At 40.3% G+C, this 12,063-nt stretch overlaps 2 protein-coding genes across 2 annotated transcripts; one reads left to right on the top strand and one right to left on the bottom strand.

Moving 5' to 3' along the window:
- Positions 1–5,119: 5,119 nt before the first annotated feature.
- LOC127770332 (serine/threonine protein phosphatase 2A 57 kDa regulatory subunit B' theta isoform-like) lies at positions 5,120–8,952 on the top strand. Its single transcript, XM_052295998.1, has 2 exons — positions 5,120–6,931; positions 8,324–8,952. The coding sequence occupies exons 1-2, from the start codon at positions 5,759–5,761 to the stop codon at positions 8,678–8,680; spliced, it is 1,530 nt and encodes a 509-aa protein (XP_052151958.1). The 5' UTR covers positions 5,120–5,758; the 3' UTR covers positions 8,681–8,952.
- Positions 8,953–9,200: 248 nt separating this feature from the next.
- LOC127770333 (26S proteasome non-ATPase regulatory subunit 6) lies at positions 9,201–11,974 on the bottom strand. The gene is made up of 8 exons (XM_052295999.1): positions 11,706–11,974; positions 11,432–11,546; positions 10,766–10,856; positions 10,537–10,682; positions 10,213–10,432; positions 10,032–10,140; positions 9,736–9,904; positions 9,201–9,631 (listed from the first exon to the last, which is right to left on the bottom strand). Exons 1-8 carry the CDS (start codon positions 11,848–11,850, stop codon positions 9,457–9,459), a joined length of 1,170 nt encoding a protein of 389 aa, XP_052151959.1. The 5' UTR covers positions 11,851–11,974; the 3' UTR covers positions 9,201–9,456.
- Between the last annotated feature and the right edge of the window lie 89 nt (positions 11,975–12,063).

The following is a 12,063-nucleotide window of genomic DNA, read 5'->3' as shown; positions in this document are numbered from 1 at the left end:
GGCACTGGGAAGTGTTTTTTCTAAAAAAAATGTATAGATTTGTTTCACTTTATACTTGGCAAAAGAAAAAATCTATATTTGCACTAATTTTTGAAATAAGTAGAACAAAACAAGTTTTTATTTATACTAAGCTAAACACTTGGAATCGACCTAGTTCACACCAGTAAATTAAAGAATCAACCTAGTTCACACCAACAGTAAAAATATGAGGGTGCATCCATTCCACTTTGGCGAATCCATGAACTTATTGGGATGTAATTGTCTCGGTCTAAAGCTTAAATCTAGTATTCATATATTATTAAAAAAATAATTAGCTGTGAATATAAACACTCTAATAAGTCTACTCCCTCTGTCAAAAAAACCCAACCTTTGAGGTTTTTTGGAACGGAAGGAGTATATATTAAAACTTAGATATATATGTTTCATCAATCGTCATAATAAACCTAACAAGTGTGCTTATTTTGCTCCCGCTATTGAGAAGTGAATGTACATTTGTCGTTGAGTTTGTCACAATTCTACTCACAAAATCAGTTTTGATGAATTTTAGTCGTACACTTGTAAAATACCAGCCATTAATTTTTATCCGTTCAGCTTATAGGTTGTGTGCACATCGTGTAAAGACCGGAAATAAAGTTTTTCATTATAAAAAAAAATCGTTCACAGGTGCATTTCAGCTATCAAAGTTCAAGACCCGATGATCGCTCCATAGCTTCTTTTTTAAAAAAAAAATGGTCAAAAGGCAGACGCTCGTATATACACATCTTGCCTCTATCAACACTTTTAAAAGACTAAGTGCTATACTTTATTTATATTAACAAAGTAACACGGAGTATCTCTAAGAGACTAGGGCCCTGTTTGAAAGATTAGCTCAGGGATAATTTTGAAAGCTAATGTTTAGTCATTAATTGGTAGGCTAAACATTAGCCTAGGGTGACATGTTTAAAGCTAAAAGGCAGAGAGAGAGAGTAGAAAGAGAGGAGAGAGAGACATGCTTTTTATGGTCCCCACATAAAATTAGCCCCATTAGCACCCCTTGAAGGCGCTAATGTTTTAAGGGGGACTAATTCATATTATCTTAAAATTAGCCCACCTGTTTGGATTCTTGAGGGCTAATTTGAGGCTAAAAGGTGATGGCTAAACATTAGCCCATGGAACCAAACAGGACCTAGGTCGGGATATTTTGAGATTGATGCCGTCAACGTAGACTTGATTATATAGAGATTGACTAAGTCACTTGAGCGTACCTTTTAGAGACTGAACTAGTATATCTTAAGATTCAATATTGATGAACTCACCATATAGCACCTCTAAGAAACTTAGGAGGCATCTCTTGAAATCACTATCAAGGTTAAAGAAGTCACCACGGATGATTTCTGAAGACCAGGTCACATATCTTGATATTACTATCGAGATTAATGAAGACACCATAGGTGTCGATCTCACTATAAACAAAAACGGTATATCGTTGTCTATCATTGAAAGAAAATATAGCTCAATTATGTGTATTATCATTTACATATATTTATAGGACTTGAATTCGGGTTCCACTACAAATAACACAACCAGACGAGCTACCTCCAGTTTGTGCTGCCTAGCCTAATTGTAGGTATTATCATTCACGTGATACTTTGTTGTGAATTTATGATTTGGGGAAAAAAAAATCAACACCGAATAGGGGTGGGGTCTCTCCGTCTCTCGTACTAATCGATATCAACGGTAATTGCAGCAACACATCTATTACCAACAAAAACCAAATTAATATATTCACTAAAAGAATTAATTTTATCAAATTCTTTTAATCTTATCGAAATATTAAGTGATTTTCGCTATCGTACAGTGTCGACAAACCTAGTTAATGCGGTAACCGGCCGCTTGGAACCTACTCCATCTCTTACAGAATTGTCTATTTCTCGTTCTGTATGTCTCAAAATAAGTTTATTTTAAGTAATTATTATATTTGAGTTTTTAAAAGCACGAGATAAATGTATTGGGAGCACTAAAGAATAATTATATTAGGATTTGATAAAATGGGATAGTCTAGTTTTTTTATTTTTATTAGTATAAGTGTGATAAGTGAAAAATAATTTTATTTTGGAACGGAAGGAATAGGTCGATTAGACGGCATCAATCGATTTGCATAAAAATATGTCGACCTTATTATCTCTGAAAATGACAATCACAACCCCTAAAACACTTCATCCAAGACTCTATTCTCTACCGCAAAAAGATATTTGTAACGAGCAATTAGCAATAGTAATACATGCACAACTAACACAAAATTACATGAAACTCCGAGGTGAAAATCGATGGTTTCCTGTCCATTAATTAAGTTCGATTCCGTAACTATTTAAAAATCTTTGGGTTGAGGCAGTGATTTGATGGACTTTACTCTTTTTCAAACTGTATGCTTAGGGCACCCGCAATAGTTATTTATAGGCTCTCTATAAGAAATCCATGTCAGCATATTATCTTACTTGGAAGAGATTAAATGAAGAGAGAGAACAAAGCTATCTACTAAACTAGAGATAGTCTATAGAGAAAAACGAGACAATAGATAGAGAGCTATAGATACCCATGTAAACATATTATTAAGGTGATTTACTATAAATCTAGTCTATTGCTGAGATGTACATGTTTTATAGAGAGCATCTTACTTTACCATTGCGGGTGCTCTTAGAGCAAGTTTAATAGTATAGCCCACTACTAGCTCCAATTCATCTATAGCCAATATAATAGTCAATTCATACAATAGTTACTTACTATACTATTAATATCTAATCCCGCATGTCATATACACAATATGTATTGGAGTCTGTGTTGTAGCTGGCTACAGATCTGTAGCCCGCTGCTCTTCTCTCTCTTCTTTTATTTCTTTAAAATATGTTTATAGCTGGCTTATATCCTTGCTATTGTACATGCTCTTAGATAAGTACAACTTGACCTACTACTAATTAATTTGCTGAAATTATGGGGCACTGTGTGTATTTCTGGCATGATAGACTGTGGACGGTCCCGTTCTCGAATACTATAATTATCGCCTAATTTTCCCATAATTTTGCGCTTTGATGGCTGCTAAACGAGTCGTTGGCGCCGACGGAATGTGTCAGGCCAGTCGACTGAACGATTTGGTAGACAGCTTTGGTCAGTGCATTTATTGGCGTGCATGCTACTACTCCACTAATTAGCCTGGCATGATCCACAAGATTATAGTATTAGGGCACCCACAATGGTTATCTATATGCTCTTTATGAGAGGTCTATGTCAGTATATTTTTTTACTTGGAAGATATTAAATGAAGAGAGAGAGAGCAAAGCTATCTACTAACTTAGAAATAGTCTATAGAGAAAAACGAAGCAATACATGAGAGAGCTATAGATACCCATATAGACATACTATTGAGGTGGTTTACTATTAATCTAGTCTATTGCTGAGATGTACATGTTTTATGTTTTATAGAGAGCAAATGCTGAGATGTACATGTTTTATAGAGAGCACCTTACTTTACCATTGCGGGTGCTCTTAGGAATGTAATATAGGACTTGATTAGTAGTCACTAACAGTGTCATTTAGGTGCCCTGCGCTACCTAGATTATACTATCCAAAGATAATACTACTGTCAGTATTGCTACTCCCTCCGTCTTAAAATGTAAGCATTTTTAGCTATGAATCTAGACAACCGTGTGTCCAGATTCGTAGCTAAAAGTGGTTATATTTTGGGACGGAGGTAGTAGTACTGATTGACCATGTCCTTTTGGGTAACATAGCACCGTAGCTTACATAAGTTCAGGATATTTTATAATGACAAATATGTACTAATTAGTTGTAGAGAAATTACAAATAATGGTTTGAGTATTCAGCACGTATGGTGTACATTGGATGATTTAGGGGGTGTTTAGAAGGACTAAACTTTACCCCTCTCTCCCAAACACCCCTCAGGTACAAGCAAAGAGAGTAGTACTACTAGTACACCAAGACACTACTGGGGACACCTTTTAAATCAGCATCAAGTACCACTGACACCACATCTCCTAGCCACTTCACCATGCTGGCTTATCCAATCCAAAAGTTTGTCACAATTTTTTTTCCTACTACAGCTTGTTATTCCTACCAGCTCGATCCAAGTATGAGATGGAACACATCATTTGAGCAAAATGGGTTAATTGGTTTTATACCGTAGTCAATTCTTTTTTATATAAATCAGTCTTTAGAGGGAAGTGAATTTTAGACGAAAGTAGGGGAGGATAAAAGGAAAACGACTTCCGCTATATAGATAAACTACTCCAATTCCCATTGTCTCCATTTGGTTCTCTACAAAACATTTACTCCCTAAAAAAACAAATATATAATCGAATGTGACACATAATATTACTATGAATATTCAGATTCGTAGTAGTAGTAATGTGTCATGTCCAATACTAGATTGGTTTTTTATGGGATAGAGGAAGTGCCACAATATGCCAAACCCTAACTTCCCAAGATAAAATTAAGGAGAAAGACAAATAGGAGAACTATATTGATAGATGGGTAGATTGGCGATATTTAAAGGATAAAATTTATTCATTTGCGAACCAAGGGTATTTAAGAATGTAGAAGTTGGCTTATTTTAAGACAAAATTTAAACATAAAAGTTGATTTACTCCCTCCGTCCTTAAAAAAACTCAACCTAGTAGGGGATAGGTTGAGTCTTTTTGGTACGGATGGAGTATTATACCGTAACAAAGGCTGTGTTTAGTTTCTGAAATTGGAGAGAAGTTTGGGAAAAAAAGTTGAGAGTTTATGTGAGGAGGAAAATTTTGGATGTGATGTGATAGAAAATTATGAGTTTAGGGAAAGTTTGGTGTGAACTAAACAATGCCAAAAATAAACTCAGTTTAATACTGGAAGATGACGTAAAAAAAAAAAAGGAGTACTCCTACTCCTACTCCCACTTTTGAGTCACAGTCATCAGTCTACCCCTACCTAGCACTAACACCCATGAAGGTTCTGTGTGGGGAGGCCAAAACATGCACAAGATGGCGAAGGGACAGCCGCCTGCGTGTGCAATTAATTGCAGCTCACCCCCAGAAATAGTTGCAGTAGAATACTGCTACTGCTACTGCTACTACTGTCCACACTCTCCTCTCCTCTCCTCTCCTCCTCCGCTGCGGCGCAAGCGCAAAGCTTTTTTTTACTGCTTTTGCTACTTTTGGGGGACCTCAAGGCCGCCTCTCAAATCCAGAGGAGGAGAAAAAGTGGAGAGCTCTCTCTCTCTCTCTCTCTCTCGCTCTCGCTCGCCCTCAAGCCAAGAAAAGGTTCTCCTCTTCGCTCTTGCTGCTTGCGCTCCTCACCCGATCTCGCCATTCGCGTCGGCGGCCGGCCGGTTGCCCCTGCCGCCCCGGTTCTTGGATCCTAGATTTGGCTGTCCGGGGAGCGGAAAGGGTTGGATTTTTCTTTTTTTGTTTTTGTTTTTGTTTTTGGGAGTGTGTTGGGGAGGGGCGATGGGGGCGTCGCCGCCATCGCCTGATCCGATGAGGCCCCGGGCGGTGGAGTGAGCGGCTGTTCCTGGACCAGGTCTGATTCTCCGTGCTGTGGTTCAAATGATCTGGGCCTCGTGTTGATTGGGTTGGGGGAGGCTGGGTGGTGGATTCCTTCAGGTCTGGAGATCTTTGTGCTGTTGGGTGAGTTGGGAGGAGCTGTGGGTTTGTAGATCCCTGCTGGTTGCTGCGGCTGATTTGGGTATTGCTAGGGTTTTTGGTTGGCTGTGGTGGGGGGGAAGAAGATGATCAAGCAGATCCTTGGCCGGCTGCCGAGGAAGCCAGGGAAGGCCGGCGATAGCCGGGACGCCGCTGGGCCGAACGGCAATGAGCCGTCGAACTCGTACAGCGTCGCCAGGAGCGTGGAGCAAGGGAACAAGAGGAGTGGAAATGGGGATTACGTGGTGCCGGCTGGGCTGACGCCCAATCCGATGATGAATGGGACTGTGGTGTATCACTCCAACGAGCCGCTGCCGGCGTTCAAGGACGTGCCGGCCTCGGAGAAGCAGAATTTGTTTGTCAAGAAGGTGAACCTGTGCTGCGCGGTTTACGATTTCGCGGATCCGACAAAGAATCTGAAGGAAAAGGAGACGAAGCGGCAGACGCTTATGGAACTTGTTGACTATGTCACTTCTGCAAATGGCAAGTTCTCTGAAGTCGTCATGTCGGAGATTACCAAGATGGTGTCGATTAACTTGTTCCGGAGCTCCAGCCCCACCCCTCGAGAGAACAAGGCCATCGAAGGAGTTGATCTGGAGGAGGAGGAGCCTCTCATGGACCCAGCATGGTCACATTTACAGATAGTTTATGAGGTTTTCTTGAGGTTTGTCGCATCACAGGAGACAGATGCAAAGCTGGCTAAGAGATACATAGATCATTCCTTCATCCTTAGGCTACTAGATCTTTTTGATTCGGAAGACCCCAGGGAAAGGGATTATTTGAAGACAATCCTCCATCGAATATATGGTAAATTCATGGTGCACCGCCCCTTCATCAGGAAAGCAATCAACAATATTTTCTACAGGTTTATATTTGAAACAGAGAAGCATAATGGTGTTGCAGAGCTGCTGGAGATCTTGGGCAGCATAATTAATGGTTTTGCTCTTCCACTTAAAGAAGAGCACAAATTGTTCCTTGTCCGGGCACTGATCCCACTTCACAAGCCAAAATGTGTATCTATGTACCATCAGCAATTATCATACTGCATCACACAGTTTGTTGAGAAGGACTGCAAACTTGCTGACACTGTTATTAGGGGCTTGCTAAAATATTGGCCTGTGACAAACAGTTCAAAGGAGGTGATGTTCTTGGGTGAACTAGAAGAGGTTCTGGAGGCAACACAGCCTGCAGAATTCCAAAGATGCATGGTTCCACTCTTCCGTCAGATTGCCTGTAGCATGAATAGCTCACATTTCCAGGTAAAATCTCTCATGCCAACAATCAAGTTTCAAAATTCAAATCCATGTCAACTTCAATCCTCTTTGTTGTTCACAGTCCAATATATATGCAGTTTGCTGCTTAGGTTTCTGATTCCATTACTGTGTATCCACATTGCTCTCCTCCACAGATGATATTATATAATTTGCTTCATCAGTTTAAAAAAGATCAAGCTTTGGTGTTCATCTACCTTTTCTGGTGAACCATGGAGCTGCTTTTGACATATGCTAATCTGGAATTATATTTAAAAAATCACCAAGATGTTTTATACTTCTTGAGCATTTGTTTTCTTAAGAAATTCTATTGGTACTTGTTAGTTTGAAAATTTACAATGCTAGGGCATTCTAAACATCAGCATATCATTTTTTTGTATATATATGCCAATCTTCTGGAGGGTACATACCACCAATTTATTCAATTTTTACTACACTCATTTTTGTTATCTTGCTTGAAATCCTTATTACAATTGATATGTACCCTTGCTAATCATTATAGGGGCATGAAATTTCTTGTTTATCTCTATCCTGCTATCCTACCCATGTGCGTCCCCTGAATAATCTGTGATTGCAGATTTAGGTGCTTGCTACCTTCTAGAATCTTACATGCTCCTCCAAAAAGGAAAGAAAATTTGCATGCCAATCTGTAATTTTACAAGATTAGAAAGACATTCTGTACTGTGGAAGCTGATTGTTGAGTGCAAGCTGTTAATTTTATCTGAACATAGAACTACTGCTACTCCAAGATACTAAGTCACCAAAATTAGAACTTGGTGGTGTTAGGTTAAAGAGGAAACATGCCACCCAAATAATTATGTATGTCTATGAAAAGATGGTGCGACTCTTTGTTGCCCTTTTTGTTTTGGTTTGTATTTGGATTAATTATGCATGTTTTTAACATATTCTTATCCTGCTTTAGGAAAGTATAATGTCTGTTTTACAAGAAACATAGTGTCTTATTGAAGTCATTAGTTAGTTTTGGTTATCTATATTTGCCAACTGCTGGTTGCAAATCATGCCAGAAACAGGTCTTAGACTTGTATTCAGGATTACTTTCTCTTTTTTTTTTCTTTTTTTTGCTATCTTGCTATGTAAATAACATTTATCTTGCAAGCTGCTACTCATCTATCTAGCAAAATAATGCAGTGCCTTGGTACCATCTGTTGTCTTGGAATGGTATTTTATGTCTATCATGTTGGTCCAGTGGTTCTGCCTAGTTATATGTGATTTGCTGAAGCATTTTTTGTAGTTTATTAAACATTTCCTGTAGATGGATGCCTAGATACTTGGTGACATCTGAGAAACATATTGAGAAATTAGTGTGTTTAGAAAAACATATAGCCTGGCTTACCTTTTCTTTTCCTTGTCTGTTCCTAGGTGGCAGAGCGGGCGCTGTTTCTTTGGAACAATGATCACATTGAGAACTTAATTAAGCAGAATTACAAGGTGATATTACCCATTATCTTTCCTGCGCTTGAGAGGAATGCAAGGGGTCACTGGAACCAAGCAGTTCGAAGCCTGACACTGAACGTACGCAAGATCTTCTCAGATCATGATTCTGCATTTTTCGGGGAGTGCACACAGAAGTTCAACGACGATGAACTCAAGCAGGAAGAATCTAATTCGAAGCGAGAAGCTTTGTGGAAGCGCTTAGAGGAAGCGGCTGTCCCCAGATCCGACAATAACAACCCTGTGGGCACGCCTAATGGCAAATTCAGTCAAGCAGCTGGCTAGAAAATACCATAGCAATTACAGTCTTGCAATCCTTTAACCCCATGTGCGATTCTCTGGAACTTGGTTTGTGATTTTAGTGTTGAAAATTTTTTGTTGGTGAGTTGGTTTCCCCCTTGTTCTAGGCGGGTAGGATGTCTTTGGTTTCCTGAGAACTGCATGATGAAAAATGTACACATACAGAAGAATTTCTGCGAGCTTTGCCATATGTGTAGTCACATTAATCAGAATTATCATATAGTTGAATAAACAGTGTTAAGTTTCTGTTGCGGATACATAGTTGTGTTGCTTACTGTAATGGCAGCAATCGTTGTGTTATGTGTTAGCTATCATATTCTGAGATGAAATGCATGATATTTTCTGATACCTTTTGTTTTATCTGTTGGCTATGGCCTTCCTCAGTTCTCCTGTTTGTGGTTCAGCTTAGAAGCACAGTAGCTTGTGTTCTTGTTAAAGAAAGTTACGAAAGGAGCCAAGCAGAAAGATTGAAGATTTGAGATGGAAACACAAATGATCACCGATATGAAATAAATGGATGAATTCATCACAGAAGAGAGTCTAGAAACAACGGGTCTGAACTTTCATCGATCCATATAGTAGGTTACATAAGCTCAAATTCTCAGATTTAACGCTGATTTTGTTAAGCTCTCTTTCCTCGTAACCTACTTCGAATGCGAAGTCAAGTACTGTTCGTAGTCCCCTGGGACCAAAGCAAATAAGTTACTCGTGCGGGGGAGCTCGAGCAGAGTTTTGGCAAGCACCAGCTCCAACACTAACACCTACAGGTCAATGACTCGTGATAGCTTCTGGATGCGGTTCAGCAGGAAGTCCCCTTGCTTGATGGTTGCCTGGTAGAAAGCATTTCTGGCATCAGGCCGGTTCGTCTCCAGGACGCCAGCAACCTTATCGATCTTGCAGTGGAGCTTTCCAGCAGCAATGAAGCGTGACAATTCCCTGGATTGGAAGAAAAGGTTAGCAACCAATGGCCATGAACAGCACAATTGCCGTCGTATGACACGACAGGATCACAGCAACAGAACATAGAGGATGGCACTTACAGGTCTATGAAATCAACGGTCACACCAAATGCAGAAGCCATTGCTTCCATCGTCACACTCTTGTAGGACTCGAGGAATTGTGAATAGACAACAGTACGGACTTCACGCATGTAGTAACGGAAATGAGGCTGCAGGTAACGGTCTAACTTGATCTGCTCCGTCAAGCCAGCTGAAAACAAATAGGAATCAGGAATAAGAAATTCAAAGATATCAACAATAGCAAGCTGTAGGAGAATTACTGCTCAATAGAGTATAATGCAAAAATCATCGCAAAATAATGTGATTTTGTTACTTACAGAATGCGGCAAAAAATGACTTGTACTGGCAATTGTAGAGGGAGTTGAGAAACTCAGAGAGGTGAGGTACTTTGCCAATTACAGCCAGGATCTCAGGTGCATCTACAACCTGCAAAAATATTTTTGTTCAATGGACATCCAAGCTAATAAAGCAAACCTCACTAGGCAAAGACGAATATACCTTTGCCTTTAGGGATACACGATCCAATGAGATAACACTTGTAAGAACTGTGTAGAATATGAATGTATCATAGGGGAACAATTCATAGGTTGTGAATGTTGAAATTGAATCCAAAAATAAGCTTGCAGCTTTCTTGAAGTTTCTAGTGGCCATGCAGTATAAGCCCTCGTACACTTTCAATCTGTTCTTCCTCTCCCAATCACCACCCTCCTCAAACAATCTTCAATCCAGCCAACAAATTTGTGAAGTATTAGACATCATAATGCAAAACAAAAAAACAAGCAAAACATTATAAATAACAAAAATGAGAGACTTCGGACTTACTTTTTGGCTTTGTCAATAGACTTAGAGATGAGATCAAAATCCATATAGAAAAACCCAATCTGTAAAGTGTGGAAAACAAGGTCCATCTTTTGCCCAACAGCTACAGTTTTTCCTTCAGTAACTTTAAGCTGTTCTAGTGCCTTCTCCTGAAATTTCAGTTATTAAGACAGCATATCTACGTGATGTGGATGATATCCTAGAACAATGTCGAAGATACATGATACATTACCTTCTCTCCAACCCTTATGAAATACAACGATTTGGCTAGATGGGCTTCACGCACTTCACTCTCACCCAAATTCTCTTCAGCATCAGCGATCCTTCAGGGATAAAGGACGATTTTTAACAACAAGAATATAACTGAACAACTTTGATTATATTTCAGAATAGTACTCTCAAGCAAAATGATAACTCATGTATGCTAGAAGAAGAACGGAAAGCTATCCATAACAAGCACAAATTGTGAGCCTTTCAGCAAGTGTTGATAAAATTTATGATGGCATAAACTAAAGTGCTTCCTCAACAGCATTTATTTTGTCCATGCGATCATCAAATTTATATTTATCATCACTAAACATTTTGTTCTAATCTGGATGGCTAGATTAGATTACTCTAATTCAGATGAGCAGAACTCGGCATGCCCTTAATGCAGAAAAACAAATCTCAATTGATAATTCTGTTACAGAAAACAGGACTAACCAATTGATGGTCAGATGTGCTAAAGCAAATTAAGCGCACTAACATTGAACAATGGACAATTACAGACTAGAGATACGAGTATGAAAGTAGCGATCTAGTCACGGTATTAGATGCGTCAACTCCACGATTTCTATGAAACCCTAGAACCTAGACTTCAAATCGAACAGGAAAAGGTGAGCAAGCGAGATCTACTCACTTCTCGTCAAGCTTCCGGATCTCCTCCTCGATCCTGCCGCGCATCTCCGCGAGCAACGCAGCTTCCGTCTCCAGCACGCCGCCGGCCCCCAGCGACTCGTACAGAGACGCCATATCTGACGCCAAGCACATCGATCAGATCAAATCAAATCAAATCAACTCAAGCGCCAAATTCCCACACACACACACACACAGTCAGAAGCACGCGGCAAGCGGAAGCTGCCACGGCCATTGATTCGAGTGGAGGGGGGGGGGGGGGGGTTGAGGTTTTCTACCATCAGATTTGACTGCGGCGAGGACATCGGCGCGGAGGTCGACCTTGGCGAGGTCGTCCACGTCCGGGTGCGAGAGCAGGAACAGCTTGTGCGCCAGCACCAGGTGCGGCTGCTGCTTCCCTTCCTCGCCTACGCTGCCGTCCATCTCGCCGCCGCTTCCGCCGCCGCCGCCGCCGGAGAAGAGTCGCCTCGCTTCTCGCTTTGCTTCCGCCGCAAGAAGAGATTGGGAGAGAACACGAGAGAGAAGGAGAGAAGGCTAGTTTCGTCCTCCAAAGTTTTTAATTCGGGAGAGTATTTCCGGGCTACTACGACGTTGCAGAGCGACGTGGTCTTATCCGAGACGTCCGTACCACGATCC

This window comes from Oryza glaberrima, chromosome 4 (assembly GCF_000147395.1).
Source record: "Oryza glaberrima chromosome 4, OglaRS2, whole genome shotgun sequence".
In the NCBI taxonomy this organism is placed as follows: Eukaryota; Viridiplantae; Streptophyta; class Magnoliopsida; order Poales; family Poaceae; genus Oryza; species Oryza glaberrima.
Note: the sequence above shows the minus strand (reverse complement) of the source record. Positions and strands in the feature narration are given on the sequence as shown.